Source organism: Microcaecilia unicolor, chromosome 8 (assembly GCF_901765095.1).
Source record: "Microcaecilia unicolor chromosome 8, aMicUni1.1, whole genome shotgun sequence".
In the NCBI taxonomy this organism is placed as follows: Eukaryota; Metazoa; Chordata; class Amphibia; order Gymnophiona; family Siphonopidae; genus Microcaecilia; species Microcaecilia unicolor.
In genome coordinates, this window is record NC_044038.1 from 206843016 (window position 1) to 206861485 (window position 18470).

Here is an 18470-nt window from a genome sequence, read left to right on the forward strand (position 1 = left end):
CCCACCAACCAATTAATCTCTTTATTAGACTACAAAAAGGAGTGGCCTAGGTATCAATGGAAATCTTGGAGGTTAAAAAAAAAAAAAAAAAAGACAATAAGCCTACGGCTTAAATTGTAAATAGTACTGTATTCAAATGCCAGGCTAAAAATGCGTGGCCTGGTTCCTATAGTAGCTTTTCAATGCATTATGCCCTCTATCTAGAAATAAGCATTGTTGCTTGAAGGTGGTCTGTGAGCCTACTGCTGTCTTTTTCAGGGGGCAGGGACAGCGAGTATTTTTCATGCTGAAAATGGTCTGTACTGCTAAGACACTTGTGCTGCAGGAGCTACAATCTGGAGTTTCTGTTCTGGCTAAGAGCATGAGGTTATCAAATTAGCTAACCAACTGGGCAGTCTAGTGGATTAAAATACTTGTGTGGTGGTCATTTTTTTATGTGGTGACCCCAGTCCATTAACATCCATACCAAATCTCAACAAGATACTCGCTATGCTTCAAGCAGAAATTGCAAGGGGCCCAGCTTAACGTGATTAGGGCTACTGATGGGGATATCTACATCTGATAGTTCTTTACTAGCGCAGCTTGTGGCCAAAGTGAACCTGAATATAGATGCACTACAGCAGGAGCTAATGTTTAATTGCTGTGGTTAAGTGGATTCCTGAAAAAAATAAAAAAGCTGCAAAGAAGTTAACTTGAAGCCTGCACTTGCCCTTTAGCATTTTACTCTGTACATTTTGTGACATTACCTTTATGACTTCATATCCACACCACAAAGTGGCTCTTTGTACATTGCAAGTATAAGGTGAGCGTTCTCAGTAAATTTGAGTGGAAATGTCCAGCTGAGTAAATCCTCAACTACTGTGGGATGGCTATGGTTACCACCACTTCTCCAGTATTAGAATATTGCCTTTGGGCCCAAAGTTGCTGCTTATGGTGAATTACAAAATGGGCACAAAGAGAAGGGAAAGTGTTTGATTAGCATTATTGCTTTAGATGGCTAAAACTTGTTTTCTTCCCCAGGCAATCAAATGCCAGTACAGCCCTTTTTTTTTTTCTGGCTGTATTTTATGTCCTTGTGCCTCAAAATACAATTCCATTATCCATCACTTCCACAGCTTCAACTAGAATGTGCCCTGATACCATCAACAGCACTATGAAACTGCTATGGTAAACTCTTTAGTATGAAAGTGAAGTAAATCAGCTTCTAAAAGCCATGCTATGTATGAAACAGCTTTAGTTGGGTGGCTGAATGTCCCAGTAACCAGATCAAAATTGGAAAGATCAGGTATTCCAAAGGAAAGAAGTACAATGCTATTTATTATCTTTTATTTTCAAGCCTGATAAAGGGGGGGGGGGGGGGTTAGACTATTTCAAAATAAGTGCCTAGCTTTTGGGAATGTAAAATTTAGCTGCATGTTTCTTATTCCATTGCTTATAAAAGTGGATATTCTATTGAGATGGACACAAGTGAAGCCACTGCTTGCTGCAGGATTGGTAGCATTGAAAATGGCAGACACAAATCAAGGTAAGGTATACACAAGAAGTAGCACATATGAGTTTATCTTGTTGGGCAGACTAGATGAACCATGCAGGTCTTTTTCTGCCGTCATCTACTATGTATGTTACTAACCTGGGTTTCTGCCAGATACCTGTGCCTTGGATTGACCACTGGTGGAAGCAGGATTGTGGGCTAGATGGACCATTGGTCTGACTTAGTATAGCTATTCTTATGTTCTTAATGCTGAGTTCTCTATAAACTAATCCTTAGCAATAATTAAACATAAGAATTTGTTTTATGGTTTGGGGGGAGGGGGCTGACTTTCTTAATATAAGAAATGCTCTAATGGGTTAGAGCTAGGGCTGGATTTATATATAAGCTATAGCTTAGGGTTTCATGCTTCATTAGCATGCTAACTATGACATCTAAAATTTACTTCCTACTTTAATGAGGGGCCTCTTAAATGTTAAAGTATAAAAGGTACAAAACTTATAAATCTAATCCTATTTGGACCTAATATCGATCAAGCTCTGGTTACTCTGAGTCACAAGTACCTAGCAGTAGCCCCAAAATAGATCCAACTATTCTTGCTTGATCCCAAGGTCCTAAATGAACATGGTTAATGGCTCTCTCAAATATGGAGCCAAACAGTGCTATGGGAAGGGGTGCCCTCTCCTTAATAGCAGAAGCCTGCTGGTGCTCAGGCTCCTGTTTCATCTGCTCCTTTGATGAAGACAATCAATTGATGAAACTGATTCAGGTTTTGTAATTTCCAGGTATACTGATATGTGCAGTTGTGGTGGTTTAGCTGATTTACCTGGTCATATGCCATTTTCCTTTTCCTATTTTTTTTTTTTTTTTTTTTTTTGGAGGGGGGAGGTGTGGCCATTTTACCATAGAGATTCACTGGGGGGGCATTTCTCACCTAAGTTTGTGGTTTTGGCATAGTTTCTACTTGTTTTATTTACATGCTATTGATCTGTACAATAAATAGGCCAAAATCTTTGGAAGGTCTGTTTACAATATAAGTCTGCAAGCATATGGTTTTCCAACAAGCCTATTGAGAGAACTCTACTTGGAAGCAAGCTATACCATAACTAGGAAGAAACTTGGATCTTTTATCAGGTGTATAATCTGTTTATTTTTACTGTGTTTTACAGTTTTATGCCTTTTTGAAGGAATTCACTTAAGGTGCTGTACAGTAAATAGGTCAAACAAGCAATAGGCAATTACAGCAGTAAAAATATTTAAAAAAAAAATACAAAGTATGGCATAGTATACTACTTACACCCAGGGGTGTAGCTAGGTGGGGCCACGGGGGCATGGGCCCCCACAGATTTAGCCATAGCCCTCTCTACTTTCAATCCTTCCCCTGCCACTTTTGACTGCTGCTGATCCCCCCCCCCCCCCCCCCCCCCCCGCCTTCAGGAGTTGGTATTCACAGAAACAGATCAGCGACCGCGCCGGAAACCGGCGCTGAAGAAGACTGGGGGTTGGGGTCCCCTGCCAGCAAAGGTACCTGGGGGAGGGGGGGCTAAACTGTGCCCCCCACTTCGGGCTCTGGACCCTCCTTCCATGGAGCTCTGGCTACACCCCTGATTACACTGTCAAGACAATAGGTAATAGAACATTTTAATTGGCAGACACAGTTAAAGCAAAGATGTAGCCTATAGATAGGTATGAGAGTAAGAAGAGATAGAAAGTAAGTAAGGTGACTGATTTAAAGAATGTTGCACATGAAGCAGGGGCGTAGCCACGGGTGGGCCTAGGCCCACCCAGCAGTGGAGAACTTTAATTTCAACAGCAGCGGAGGGCGCAGGCTGGTCCGATCCTGCATCTGCCTCCCTCTCTCCCACAGCGCCTCTCAGACGCTGCCTACCTACCGCCACCACGATCCTGCATCTACCTCCCGTCTCAGCACTGCAGCAGCGGACCAGCGGTAGCGATTCATGCTGCCTCCTGCTTCGTTCTAACCCGGAAGCATCTCCTCTGCCGTGCACCCGCCCCCATTATTACAACTTCCTGTTTCTGCTGGGGCAGGACGCGGGCGCGCGGCAGGGGAGATGCTTCTGGGTTAGAATGAAGCAGGAGGCAGCATGAATCGCTAACGCTGGTCCGCTGCTGCAGTGCTGAGACGGGAGGTAGATGCAGGATCGTGGTGGCGGTAGGTGGGCAGCGCTGTGGGAGAGAGAGAGCTCAGGGAGGCAGATGCAGGGTGGTGCTGTGCCCCATTGAAGAGAGGGAGGAGGTCTCCTTAATTTAGATGCTGCATGAGGCAGGCATGAGGTGGAGAGGGGCAAGAGAGAGAGAGAATTGTGGGACATAGGGTAGAGAGGGGTAAGAAAGGAAAAAATCTTGCATTGGGAGGAGAGAGGGACAAGAGAGGGAGAAATGTTGGACATAGGGGGGTAGTGGGGAGGGGATAGATGGTAAATGTTGGACTTGGACAGGGGGTGGTGAGGAGGAGAAGAAAGATGGTGAAAAATTGGACATGATGGTGGAGGGCAGGAAGAGATGTTGTAGGGGGAAGCGAGAGATGTTGGATGGGGCACAAGGGAGGGGGAGAGGCAGAAATGTTGGACATGGCAGTGGAAGGGAGGAAGAGAGAAAATGCTACATGGGGGGAGGGGGAAGAGAAGTGTTGGACCCATGGCACAAGAGAGGGAGAAATGGTAGAAAGTGGGAGAGAGGGAGATATATTGGACCTGGTGGTGAATGAGAAGGAGAGAGAAACACAGGAGGTGGCGAGGGGAGAAAGGAGGAGATATTGGATTCAGGAGCAGAAGGGTGATGGAGAGATGCCGGACAGTGGGAGTGAGGGAAGAGAGAGGGAGAAATGTTGGAACATGGGGGAGAGGGCAGGAGGGAAGGGAGAGGGGGCAGAGAGATGTAAGGCTACAAGAGTGGGGTGGGGAGAAAGAGGGAGCAGAAGGGTGGAGGGAAGGAAGATGGTGGAACCATGTGGGAGAGGCCAGGAGGGAGAGGAAGAGGGTGGCAAGGAAATGAATAAATAAATAAAAAGATAGTGATTACAGAGGATAGAAATATGGTAATGAAAGGGAATGGAGGGCTGAGGAAGGGGTGAGATGGGGAAATGGACAAGCTAGTGGGTGAGAGAAAAGATGAAAATCTGATAGGTAGCTGTAAACTAAAAAGGAGGAGAACAGTGAGAGGGTGAAATTTGAGTTGACAGCAAGGCAGAAAGAAGAAAAAAGAGAGGAAAGAGCTAAAAATAAGAACAGTCAATATGTCAGAAGCAGGTGTAGTGAAGGTAAAAGAAGACAAATGGACAGCAGCCGCTCGAAAGAGAATTAGAAGACGACAGGCAGGGAAGCAGAAAAGAAACTGCAACCAACATGATGGAAAAATACAATGTGCAGACCACAAAGGTAGAAAAAAGCAATGTATTTTGAATGTTTTAAATGGAGTATGTTGGCTTTGGGAAATCTACATTTCTCCAGTGTTGAAGTACATGCTAAGTTTAACTTTTTGGGGTTCCGAGTTCAATTTTTGTCTAAATATTTTTATTTCTGATATGTGATCCCTTGTTCTGTATTTGGTGAGGGTCTGTTGGTGTGACAGTAATGGCAGGTTGGGAAATCGGAGGGAAGGCAGTGAGGAGAGGGGATCAGGGAGGGGGCCCTAGCATGTCTAACACCAGTTCTGACCCTTGCTATATAGCTGGTAGGGATCCCAAGCCTCCCTAGCTGAGGACTTCCTCCAAAGACGGCCAGAACTTCCTTCTACCAAGCTCTGCAGTCAGTGACAGCATGCTTGAGTCACCGACAGCTAAGCACGCATAGGGTGCTTGCATCAGTGGCTTATGGATGTTGCTGCTGTCTGCCAAGTTTGGTAAAAGGGAGATCTGGCCACCTTGACAGAAAGTCTTCAGCTGACAGAGATTGAGGAACCTTATTATATTTTGCAGTAGGGCAGGGCAGAGAAAATATAGTGCCCACCCACTTTGGGCTCAGGCCCATCCAAAATTGGCTGTCTGGCTACGCCACTGACATGAAGTCAGAGAGATGGTTAAATATGTCGGCTAGGGTAGGAGTGGATAATAGATATTAGTGTGGTGTGTCATGTGCATATTATAGCTTTTATTGGTAATCGGCTCAGAGTAACCTGTTTAATATTGAACTGTAATTATCTAGAATATCAACAAATAAACCCAAATTAGGGACAGTAACTTTATTGACTCGTGCTACAGTTTTCATAGTTTAAACCTCTACGCACTCGCCTCTGAAGTGAATAAACTGGCGAGAGTGAATACTAGCGAGTTACGTCAGCGGCCAAGGAAGCCGGAGGATACAAAACACCCGTCCTCACCCCTTTAAAGCACTGTCTAGCCGCAGCCACGTGACGAATAACGTCTGCTTCTCGCATGTGATGTGACGCTTTGAGGTTGCAGCGCGTTGTAATTGGCTGTTATCAGGGCTTGCTTTGATTGGTGGTCTCTTGTGCATGCGTGTGGGGACGTAATTTCCTCTCCTTTGACCTTCCTGTCCTCCGTTGGTGCTGGTGCGGTGTGTGTGTGTGTGTGTGTTCCTTCCTGGTCTAGGTTTCCGAGAAGAGTCAGTCCAGCCGCGATGGTAGCATTCTGGAGACAGGCCGGACTCAGGTGATCGGGGGGAGGGGTAGCATAGTAGAACCGGACTGGGGAGGCAGACCAGATCAGTGCCCGACTCTGGTCCCAATTGCCATCTTTGGTCTCAAATCGGGGCTGGTGTTAGACCTGCTGGGGCCCAGATTAGAAATGAAGACCCGGGCTCACACTGTTCAAGGGGACGTGTACATATCTGCCCTCCAAAGGAAAATCACAGTATTTGCCAAAAATTGCATAATAAGAATTACAGCCAGTTTTGGATTCTTTGCACCAAACCACACCTAGAGGCCTTTTTACTAAACTATGGGCATTTCAAAAAATGAATATGGGAGCACTTACTGCTTCCTGTTTAGAAGGCATTAAGACAGCTTCCCAAACTGTGTGACCCCCCAAATGGGGTCATGACCTTGGTGGGCTTCTTCATAGGTGCATCATTATTCTGCACCTCCAGGGAGGGGGGTCACAATTATATTTGGCTGTTATCATGGGATCACAGCCACAAAAAGATTATGATAAGTACTACACTAAGGTTTTCTGCACTATGTGCTTTCTAACCAGTTAGTATGGTAGTTGTGTCATCAGGCCAGCTGATTAGGGCATCTATGGCCTTTAGGAAAAAAGATACAAAGTACTGCTTCCATATCATCATGCTGATCAATCCATAGACTGGTGGGTTGTGTCCATCTACCAGCAGGTGGAGATAGAGAGCAATCCTTTTGCCTCCCTATATGTGGTCATGTGCTGCCGGAAACTCCTCAGTATGTTCTCTATCTCAGCAGGTGGTGGTCACACACAGCAGCAGCTCTGGCTAGGCCTCCAAGCCTAATTTTTAGGTTTTGTTGAGTGCCTGGGGTTGAGGGCTCTTCTTGAGCAAGTGCAAACCTGGTGGCGCCAGGTCCCTCCTTTTCTCCCCCCTCCCGCTGGCTCCGTTAAAAAAAAAAAAAAATTTTGAACGTCCTTAAGGGCGTTTATTTCGACATTTATTTAAACGTTTATTGCAGCTACTCACTGGGACACCAGGTCGTTACAGCTCGGAGCGAGAAGCAGGTCCCTTTTACCTTTTTATAGCGGGCAGGGGGTTCCCCGATTGATCTCCACGTGGCCTATGGCGTCGGAGGGCGAGGGCGCGAAGAATCGCTCCCCGGACCGCGTGTGCGCTTCTAGCGGGGATGCGGGGGTTTTAAAGTCTGATTCGCCCTTGTTAGGTGTCAGTTTGGAGGCCGGTCAGTGTCCCGGGTCTTCCTCCGGCGCGGCGGTTTTTCCCCGCCATAAACGCCCATCCCCCGCTGCTCGCCTCCGCCATCTTGGCCGGCCACTCTGCTCGGATGGCTTCTTCTTGGGCCGCCCTTGAGCTGGGAGACGTTCATGCCATGGCCGCCCTTGATTTGGGCGACGGCAAAAAAGCGGCTAAAGTTAAGCGCCGTTCTTCCCGCGCGGCTCCTTCGCGGAGTGTCGCACCGGACGCCATCTTGGATGCGCAGCATGGTTCTCCCCCGCTCTTGCGAGCGCCGGTTGAGGGAGCGTCTAGGGCTGTGGCCCAGGCTGCTGAATTGCACAGTTTGGGGGGTTTCTCCCCCGAGTTTATTTTGCTGCTGCATCAGGCCTTCCTTATGCAGAACGCTGCCCCTTCTCCCTTGTCAGATAAAGGGGTTCAGGCCCCCGGAAGTAAACGCCCTCGGGTGGATGCCCAGGCCTTAGAGGACGCTGTTTCCTCTGATGTAGATGAGGGCAGCGTATCTGAGTTCTCCCAACGGTCCTTTGGGGATTCCTTGGAGGAGACGGATTCCCGCTTGGATGGAGCGGATGACCCCTCTGCAGCACGGATCTTTCGCTCAGAGGATTTGTCCAACCTGTTAATGCAGGCCATGAGCATTTTGAAGATTTCCTCTCCGGAGGACGTCTCTCCCTCAGCCCCTGTTGGCTCCGCCATTATGCTGGGGACGAAGTGCCCGCCTAGAACCTTCCACGTGCATGATGCCATGCACACCTTAATTTTGGCTCAATGGGATGTCCCGGAAGCGAGCCTCAAAGTGGCTAGGGCTATGTCCCGCCTCTATCCTTTGCCTGAAAGTGAGCGTGAGGCCTTTGTTTGGCCTACCGTGGATTCTTTAATCACTGTGGTGACTAAGAAAACGGCATTGCCGGTGGAAGGTGGCATGGCATGGCACTAAAGGACGCCCAAGACAGAAGATTGGAAGCGGCTTTAAGGTCGTCCTTCGAGGCGGCTGCCTTAAGTTTGCAGGCCTCAGTTTGCGGCTCCTATGTGGCCAGGGCGTGCCTGACGTTGGTGCAGCGGGCTTCCCCCTCGGATCCTTCCTTGAGGGCTGACTGGCCGGCCCTGGAATCGGGCTTGGCTTATTTGGCAGACTTACTGTATGATGTCTTGAGAGCCTCGGCTAAAGGCATGGCTCAGACAGTCTCTGCGCGGCGCTGGCTTTGGCTGAAACATTGGTCTGCGGACCACGCCTCTAAGTCCCGCCTGGCTAAGTTGCCTTTTAAAGGCAAGCTGCTCTTTGGGGTCGAGCTGGACAAAATCGTGACCGATCTCGGCACGTCTAAGGGCAAGAGGTTACCAGAGGTCAGGGCTCGGGCTAGTGCTCGCCCCGGTATCTCCAGAGGACGGTTTCAGGAAGCCCGTCGGTACCGCCCGGGCAAGTCGGGCTCCTCTGCCCCCTCTTCCTTCAAAAGGAACTTCTCCCCCAAGCAGCATTCCTTTCGCAGAGACCGCCGTCCCGGAGGTACGCCCTCCGGTCCTCCCCCAGGGTCTCGTACCCAATGACGGGGTCCTGGTCCATGGCCCAGTGCAGATTGGAGGACGCCTGTCCTCGTTTCTGGGCGAGTGGACCAGAGTAACTTCAGACGCTTGGGTGCTGGAAGTCATCAGAGACGGCTACAAGTTAGAGTTCTGCCGACCCTTAAGAGACGGGTTTGTACTCTCTCCCTGCAAGTCTCCGGTCAAAGCTGGGGCAGTGCAGCAGACCTTGGACAACCTGATACGCCTGGGTGCGGTCGTTCCGGTGCCAGAAAATCAGATTGGCAAGGGACGTTACTCCATTTACTTTGTGGTACCAAAGAAAGGAGGTTCTGTCCGGCCTATCCTCGACCTCAAAGGGGTCAATCGGGCCTTGAAAGTGCGGCACTTTCGCATGGAGACTCTCCGCTCTGTTATAGCGGCAGTGAAGGCAGGAGAGTTCTTGGCTTCCTTGGACATCAAGGAAGCGTACCTGCATATTCCCATCTGGCCTTCTCATCAACGCTTTCTGCGTTTTGCAGTCCTGGGACGACACTTCCAGTTCAGAGCCCTCCCTTTCGGGTTGGCTACTGCTCTGCGGACCTTCTCCAAAGTAATGGTGGTCATCGCGGCCTTCCTGCGAAAGGAAGGAGTACAAGTCCATCCTTATCTGGACGACTGGTTGATCCGAGCCCCCTCTTATGCAGAGTGCGGCAAAGCTGTGGACCGGGTAGTTGCTCTTTTGAGCTCCCTGGGGTGGATCATCAACTGGGAGAAGAGCCAGCTGCGCCCGACTCAGTCCCTGGAGTATCTGGGAGTTCGATTCGACACCCAAGTGGGCAGAGTGTTCCTGCCAGACAATCGGATTGTCAAACTTCAGGCTCAGGTGGACCAGTTCCTAGTAGCCTCTCCTCTTCGGGCTTGGGACTACGTGCAGCTGTTGGGCTCTATGACGGCCACGATGGAAGTAGTGCCCTGGGCCAGGGCTCATATGAGACCACTACAACACTCTCTGCTGCAGCGCTGGACTCCGATGTCGGAGGATTATGCTGTGCGCCTTCCCTTGGACCCAGCAGTGCGCAAGGCGCTGAGCTAGTGGATGCAGACAGACAAGTTGTCTGCAGGAATGCCTCTGGTGACCCCGGAGTGGATTGTCGTCACGACGGACGCTTCTTTGTCGGGCTGGGGAGCCCACTGCTTGGGAAGGACAGCGCAGGGGCTCTGGTCTCCTGCAGAGGCAAAGTGGTCTATCAACCTCCTGGAACTCAGAGCCATTCGGTTGGCGCTTTTGGAGTTCATCCCGGTACTGGCGTTGAAGCCAGTACGGATCCTGTCGGACAATGCCACGGCTGTGGCCTATGTCAACCGCCAGGGAGGTACCAAGAGCACCCCTCTAGCCAAGGAGGCCATGAATCAAAGCCAGTGGGCGGAAGCGAACCTGGAACAGCTGTCAGCGGCCCACATTGCCGGAGTCATGAATGTCAAGGCGGACTTTCTCAGTCGCCATACCTTGGAGCCCGGAGAGTGGCAGCTATCTGCTCAGGCGTTCTTGGACATCACGAAGCGCTGGGGCCAGCCGAGCCTAGATCTGGTGGCGTCATCGGCCAATTGCCAAGTGCCGCGCTTTTTCAGCAGAGGACGGGACCCTCGATCCCTGGGAGTAGATGCTCTTCTCCAACAGTGGCCGACACAAGAGCTTCTCTATGTGTTACCGCCCTGGCCCATGTTGGGCAGGGTGCTAGACCGGGTGGCAAAGCATCCGGGCCGGATAATCCTGGTGGGTCCGGACTGGCCCAGACGTCCCTGGTATGCGGACTTGATCAGGCTCTCAGTCGACGATCCTCTGCGGCTGCCAGTGGAGCAGGGCCTGTTACATCAGGGTCCCGTGGTGATGGAGGATCCCTCCCCCTTTGAGCGGCAGCGTCTGAGAAAGAAGGGCTTCTCAGACAAGGTCATCGCCACTATGCTGAGAGCGAGGAAGCGCTCTACTTCTACTGCTTACGCCAGGGTTTGGGGTATCTTTGCAGCGTGGTGTGAAGCAGGCTCACTTTCTCCCTTCACTGCTCCAATTTCTTCAGTGTTGGCGTTCCTGCAAGAAGGTCTGGAGAAAGGCCTGTCGCTCAGTTCCCTTAAAGTCCAGGTAGCGGCTCTGGCTTGCTTCAGGGGCCGCCTGAAGGGTGCTTCCCTGGCTTCGCAGCCAGATGTGGTGCGCTTTCTCAAGGGAGTTAATCACCTGCGCCCTCCTCTGCACTCAGTGGTGCCTGCGTGGAATCTCAACCTGGTGCTAAGAGCCTTGCAGAAGCTGCCTTTTGAACCCTTGTCGAGGGCATCTCTGAAAGACCTGACGTTGAAAGCAGTCTTTTTGGTGGCTATCACTTCAGCCAGAAGAGTTTCCGAGCTCCAGGCGCTCTCATGTAGAGAGCCTTTTCTGCAGTTCACTGAGGCAGGAGTGACTATTCGCACAGTGCCTTCCTTCCTGCCCAAGATTGTTTCTCGCTTCCATGTGAATCAGCAGCTCTGTCTCCCTTCCTTTCGTAGGGAGGACTGCCCAGAGGAATACTCTGCTCTCAAATATCTGGATGTGAGACGTGTCATCGTCAGATACTTGGAAGTGACCAATGATTTCCGGAAATCGGATCATCTGTTTGTCCTGTTTGCAGGTCCTCGTAAGGGTCTGCAGGCTGCTAAGCCTACAGTGGCAAGATGGGTCAAGGAAGCCATTGCAGCGGCTTATGTGGCCGCGGGGAAGGTGCCGCCTATCCAGCTGAAGGCTCACTCCACTAGAGCTCAGGCGGCCTCGATGGCAGAGGCCGGGTCCGTCTCCTTGGAAGAGATTTGCAAGGCGGCAACTTGGGCATCGGCCCATACCTTCTCCAGGCATTACCGCTTGACTGTGGCTGCTCGGGCGGAGGCCCGGTTTGGAGCTTCAGTGTTGCGGTCAGGGATTTCAATGTCCCGCCCTGGGTGAGTACTGCTTCGGTACATCCCACCAGTCTATGGATTGATCAGCATGATGATATGGAAGGTAAAATTATGTATCATACCTGATAATTTTCTTTCCATTAATCATAGCTGATCAATCCATAGTCCCTCCCAGATATCTGTATTGGTTATATTCTGGTTGCATTTCAGGTTCAAGTTTAGTCTTCAGTTCCTGTTCAGGAGGACTTCGTGTTCAAGTTTTTTCAATGGATTCTTCAAGAGTTGAGACGAATTTGTGTTACAGTGAGCTGCTGCATTCCTCTCCCCTCCGTTTTACGGGGCTGGATTGAGACTTAAATTCTGCCGGCGCTCCCTCCTGCTTCGTGCGGCAGTAGGGCAGCTTTGTACCCCTCCCGCTTCGGCGGTCTTAGGGTCAGTCAGTTCCTCCCGCGGTTGCGGTTGCAGGATAAGCCAGATCCCCCCGCATCGGCGGGTGTGGTGTCCCTCCCCCGCTCCGCGGGGATGAGCTGGACGGATTCCCCTCCCCCACTTGTGTGGGGATGAGCTGGGTTAATTCCCCTCCCCCGTTTCGGCGGTGGTGAGCTGGGCAGATTGTCCCTTTGTGGGTGTAATTCTCTGAGTCCTGCGGATGGAGCTTGGATATCGACATACTGAGGAGTTTCCGGCAGCACATGACCACATATAGGGAGGCAAAAGGATTGCTCTCTATCTCCACCTGCTGGTAGATGGACACAACCCACCAGTCTATGGATTGATCAGCTATGATTAATGGAAAGAAAATTATCAGGTATGATACATAATTTTAGTGAGTCCTGTATTAAGTGTGCATTAATTTCCAACACAGCTTAAGTTATATTCACATTGCTACCTTCTTAAAATCATACTTTAATTTTCAGTTTAGCTTATAATTTCATGAATGTTCTCTGTTGCCAAAAGGCAATAATGAGATCTTGAAGAGCCACATGTTCCAGCTGAAATTCAGTGCTTGCTCACTTAGGGCCTTTTTATCAAGCCACACTAGTAGTTCCCGTTTGGTAGTGCTGAGGAAGCCCATTGAAAGTGAATGGGCTTTGTCGGATTTACCACATCGGGAGCCACTAGCACGGCTTGATAAAAGACGCCGTTAAACAGGAGGGAATAATTCTCACAAGTAATGGAAGCTTCCTTCACATACTTCTGTTCAAAAGGAGAGTGTTCTTACTTGTTGCTCACTGCATCCTATAAACATCCAGGCTCTATGTTCTTTTTTTTTTTTTTGGGGGGGGGGGGGGAGAGGGAAGTGTCTCAAAATAATCATATAAGAGTTCATTTAACCAGAGTTCCTTGCGTATTCATTGCCACAAATGAATAACTTTCATGGGACTGGCTTCTAACCTGTGTATTTTTGTTTTGTTTTGAATTCAGTTACATCCGATACTCTCAGATCTGTGCTAAGGCTGTCCGAGATGCACTGAAGCAGCAATACAAAACAGAAGCTGAAAAAGCAGCTGTATCTAATATTAAAATAGTAAAACCAAAAAAGGACAACTAGGTAATATTTGTGTTTGGAAACACAAAATAAAGAATTGAGTGGAATCTATATCTGTATTTTAGATGGAGAGAATTTTTAAGGTACAAAGTTTATCAGTTTAAATGGGAAGCTATGTATTAATACATTAACCCAAGTATATACTGGCTATAATCTGTGCAAAAATCTGCTGGTTTTGGTTATTTTACTGTGCCTGGGAATATGAGCAAATAACTCATGAAAAAAGTTGGAAATTATCAACGCAGCACATGCTAATTTTAGCATACTAGATCTCTTGGAACACAGTGCTACCCAGTTTATTTTCAACCACCTCCTTGGTTAGGATCTTGGGTACCACATCTCGGTCATTATGTACATTTGGCTATTGATGAGTGGAGTGGAACAGGTAGACGTGACTCGCTTGTTTACTCTTTCCAAAAATACTAAGACTAGGGGGCACACAATGAAGCTACACAGTAGTACATTTAAAATGAATTGGAGAAACCTTTTCTTCACTCAAAGTGTAATTAAACTCTGGAATTCGTTGCCAGAGAATGTGGTTAAGGCAGTTAGCTTAGCGGAGTTTAAAAAAGGTTTGGACGGCTTCCTAAAGGAAAAGTCCATAGACCATTATTAAATGGACTTTGTGAAAATCCACTATTTCTGGGATAAGCAACATAAAATGTTTTGTACTTTTTTGGGATCTTGCCAGGTATTTGTGACCTGGATTGGCCACTGTTGGAAACAGAATGCTGAGCTTGATGGACCTTTGGTCTGTCCCAGTATGGCAATACTTATGTGCTTATGATGCACTCCCCCTCCACCCCCCCCCCCCCCCCCCATGATGTACAATTATGCTTGGTGCTCAGGTTTTTATTTATTTATTACATTTGTATCCCACATTTTCCCACCTATCTGTACTGTCAGTTATGCGTGTAACTTGATAAATTCGGCACTCTCACTACCAATAATTACAGTTAATTGGTACCAGTTTGCAGTTGTATGTTACTGCACTTAGTTGTAATTCTACAATTTTTAGCGCATAACTACTAGGGGACAAGCCCAGCACTTACATGCAGAAGTTGTCGAGCAGTGATTCACAAGTTAGTCCGGGAGTACCCCTTGCTTCTGTTATATGCAAATCTTTCATGCATATTCATTGTAAATATCCTGAAAACCTGACTGGCAAGGGGTACTCCAGGACCAGACTTGGGAACGCTGTTATAGAGTACTGTCAGTTAGTTGCATGCGAGCATTTACATCTGTCATTGATGTGGTCTCATCTAAAGTTAAGTGCATAAATGCAGGCTTCTGCTGGTATTCTGTAATGGCAATTACATGTGTGTTTGCCATTATAGAATTTGTGCTTAGCACACATACTTCAGGTGCCTAACTTTAGTTGACCTGTACGGAATTACCTCAGTTTCCTGCAAAGTAAGTTTAGTTGACATATTATTGTAGGATAAAACTCAAGAATATCTACCTGTGCCTTATAACAGCATTATATGGTGTACATCTGAGCTATAGCTCTAGAGGTCAAGCCTTGTACACTCTTTTTTTGCTTTGAATATTACAGGTTCTCTCCGTCTGATGTTTACAAATCAAGCCATATCTTAACTGGTAATAGGGAACCAATGTTGAAGTACCTCTCTGTAGAGCACAAGTCAAATTGTTCATACATTTGTTCTTTTTTTTTTTTTCCACTCAGGGCTTGATCTGTGGTCGTTGTCTGAAATCTTTTTCGTTTTTCCAATAACCAGAAGATTCTTGGGATTTTCTACATGAAGATCAACCGTGTAGTTAGTTGGGGGGGGGGGGGGGGGGGGTTCATTTTCTGGTGTGTTGTTGAAAAACAAATCTGGCATATATATATAAATTGGTTTGTTGGTATGTAACAATCTTCTGAATAAATATGGTTATAACATATGTTTCATCTTAAGCCAGAAAAGAGTAGGGAAGGAAAAAAAATCACTTAAGGAATGCTCTGAAATGTTATGGTTATTAATTTTCTCTTTGAAAGGTCATATACTGCTTAGAGATAACTTAATGCTAAATCTAGATCATTGGGCCTACCCTTGCTTCAGGGCATGGGTGTCCTCTTTCTTTTGGAGCTGTTCATAATGTAAATATGTTGTTAACACATGCATTATATAGTTGAACAAATTGAGTTTATTTCCTGAATTGCACACACTATTTGAGGTGGATCGCACCATGGAGCAATAGAAAGGCATTATAACATTCTTATTTCTGTTTTCCATTCCTACCATTCTATTTGCGTTCTTAGATGCCACTGCAAACTAAACATCAACAATGATACCTAGATCCTTTTCCTGCCTCTGGCAGTAAGAAAGAAATGACAATAACATATTTAGATTAATATTTAATGCAGGAACAAAATAAACTAGTGATAATAAAACACAGTGAAGAAATTCACAAAGCAAAAAGCCCTTGCATTTATCTCCAGAGCAGGAGGCCTGGATTCACAGCATTGGTCTGATGTATAACTAAGTTTAAAGCTTTGGAATTGTACACAATTGCAGAGGGCCTCTTTTATCAAACTGCGCTGGCGGTCCCCGGTGCGGCAGTGCCAACAAAGCTCATTCACTTTGAATGGGATTCATCAGCATTGCTACGTGGCTTGATAAGAGGCCAAGAATTATCTATAAAATAACTAGGACCCCCCCCCCTTTTACAAAACTGCTAGCGGCTGTTGATGCGGTAATGCCAACACACATTGCTGTGCGGATTTGTAAAAGGGAGCTAGGAAAAGCACTAGAAAAATACAGCATTTTCTCAGTTTGATATCCCTATAAGTAAATATATATATATTATTATTATTATTATTTTTTAATAATCTAAAAGCCAAACACCTAGCACCAGACAATTTTATTAGGCACCATTACTAAATTTGTAGTGTTTCTGATTTTTCTTCCACACAATGTACTGTACTAGACTGAGTTTTGGAAAGCTGTTGCTAAATGCCCAAAGAGCAAGGAAGGGCACCCTCACAACTGCAGCAATCTCCTTACGTTATGAGGATCCAATGAAGACCCTTCTTGTCTATGGATCAGAATAATAACTATTTGCCTATCATTTTAAAGGTGAATTATTCTGGAGAAAAGAAAAGCCAATCCTCCTCCTCACCCCCCTTTGTTTTAAGTTGTTTTCCTAATTTTATAATGTCTGGTTTGTGTAACCTCCCTCTCCCCACCCCCCCACAAGAAAAAAGCAAGTATAATGAACTGAAAGGAGAACCAGCCCAAATTCTCATTCTTCATTGCAGATGATGTACATGTCATGAATATGGGGGATTTAAGAAGAAAAAAAAAAAGTAAGAACTTGTGACAGCTATTTAGTATAATAATTTACATTTAAAAAGATGTATGGAGCTGACGTATTCTATGATACCAGATAGGATTTTTCAATCATTACTGGTACAATGCTGTTCTCTTGGCTATGATTCCAGTGTAGCAACGTGGTTTGGTTGGCAATACTGCATGCTTCTCAGGCACTGTGACCTGGGGAAGCAAGGAACGCCTGAAATGGTCAGAAGTGTGGTTTTAAGAAGATGAAAATAAAGCAGTGAAGTGTGGGAAATTCCAGTAACAAATAGCCAGTTTAGATGTCACTCAAAGTGTGTAAAATAGAAGGAAAATTCTGTGTGCAGTTTTTCTGCTCTAACGGCACAGTTCTGCAGGAATCATCTTCATGCCGTGGTGGTCCTTACATTTTGCTGCAGTGCTGATTTGCTCGGCAATAGCAAAGCAATCGGATCTTTCAGCACCCAAATTTGCTTTCCACCAAGACTCTTGGCCCAGTGAGATGTGTGATGCATAAGAGAATCTGGGCACTATTATCAAAGCATTTCTTAAGAACATTCTTCAGAAGAGGAGGAGTATTAAGCTTTTTAACATACAACAATACAGCAAATACGGCCTGTAAAAAAAAAAAACAGATAATGGCTTAAGTTCCTATATGGACCCCAGTGTCATTAATTGTAATGACTGATCCTTACAAAAGTCACAATATTATACTTGCAAGTTTTCTAGAACCAAGCAAAGCAGAACTTCTAGCTACTTATGACCCATTTGAGGCTAGTGTAGATAAGTTGGTAATTTATTATTTTACTAGTAAAAAAGCCCGTTTCTGACACAAATGAAACGGGCGCTAGCAAGGTTTTCCTCGGAGTGTGTATGTTTGAAAGAGTGTGCGTGAGAGTGACTGTGTGAGAGAGAGAAAGAGAGTGAATGAATGTGCGTGTGTGTGTATGTGTAACAGAGAGAGAGTGAGTCTGGGTGCCAGTGTGAGAGAGAGAGTGTGTGTGTTTGAATGAGAGTGTGAGAGTGCGTATGTGAGACACAGTGAGTGAAAGAGAGTGTGTTTCACACAGATACACTGTGTGTGTGAGACAGACTCTCTCTGAGACCAAGAGAGTGTGAGAGTGGCTGTGTGACACATAGAAAGTGAATGTGATAGTGTGAGAGACTGTGAGAGAGAGAAAGACACTGACTGTGAGAGTGTGCGTGAGAGAGTGTCTACCTCCCCCCTCCATCTGTGGTCTCAGGACCCCCCCTTCCCCCCCTCTGATCTCAGGATCCTCTCCCCCCTCCTCAGGTCTCAGGACCTCCTCCCCCCCTCTGCGTTCCCCTCCCCTGTGGTCTCAGGACCCCTTGCCTCTCCCCCCCCCCCCCCATGCGTGGTTGGCAGCACCGTGCGAGTGTGTGTGTGTGACAGAGAGAGAGTGAGACTGGGTGCGAGTATGTCTGAGAGAGAGAGTGTGTGTGATTGTCTTCTGTCCCCTGCCCCCCTGCAGCCGCCCAGTGATTCTCCTCTGTCCCCTGGCCCCCCCCCCCCCCCTCCAGCAATTCTCTATCCCCTTGCCCCTCCTCCAGCCACCCAGCGATTCTCCTCTCTCCCCTGCTCCCCCTTCAGCCACCCAGTGATTGTGCTCTGTCCCCTGCCCCCCTCCAGCCACCCAGCGATTGTCCTCTGTCCCCTGATTAGCTCCGTTGCAGCGGCAGCGTTATTGAAAGCCCTGCCCATCTCGTCTCCAGCCTTCGAGTTCGTTCCCTCAGTCCTGCCTTCTGATTACCCGCCCTTGATGTCATCACGTTTTGATGCGAAGGCGGGCCAGAGAGAGATGTGACAGACTTACGAATGTTACAAACCATTCACTGAAGCCATG

General features: G+C 47.4%; 1 protein-coding gene across 1 annotated transcript; it reads left to right on the forward strand.

Annotated features, from left to right (window-relative positions):
- Positions 1–5978: 5978 nt before the first annotated feature.
- ATP5F1E (ATP synthase F1 subunit epsilon) lies at positions 5979–16502 on the forward strand. Its single transcript, XM_030212904.1, has 3 exons — positions 5979–6119; positions 13183–13309; positions 14994–16502. The coding sequence occupies exons 1-2, from the start codon at positions 6088–6090 to the stop codon at positions 13307–13309; spliced, it is 159 nt and encodes a 52-aa protein (XP_030068764.1). The 5' UTR covers positions 5979–6087; the 3' UTR covers positions 14994–16502.
- The last annotated feature ends 1968 nt before the right edge of the window (positions 16503–18470 follow it).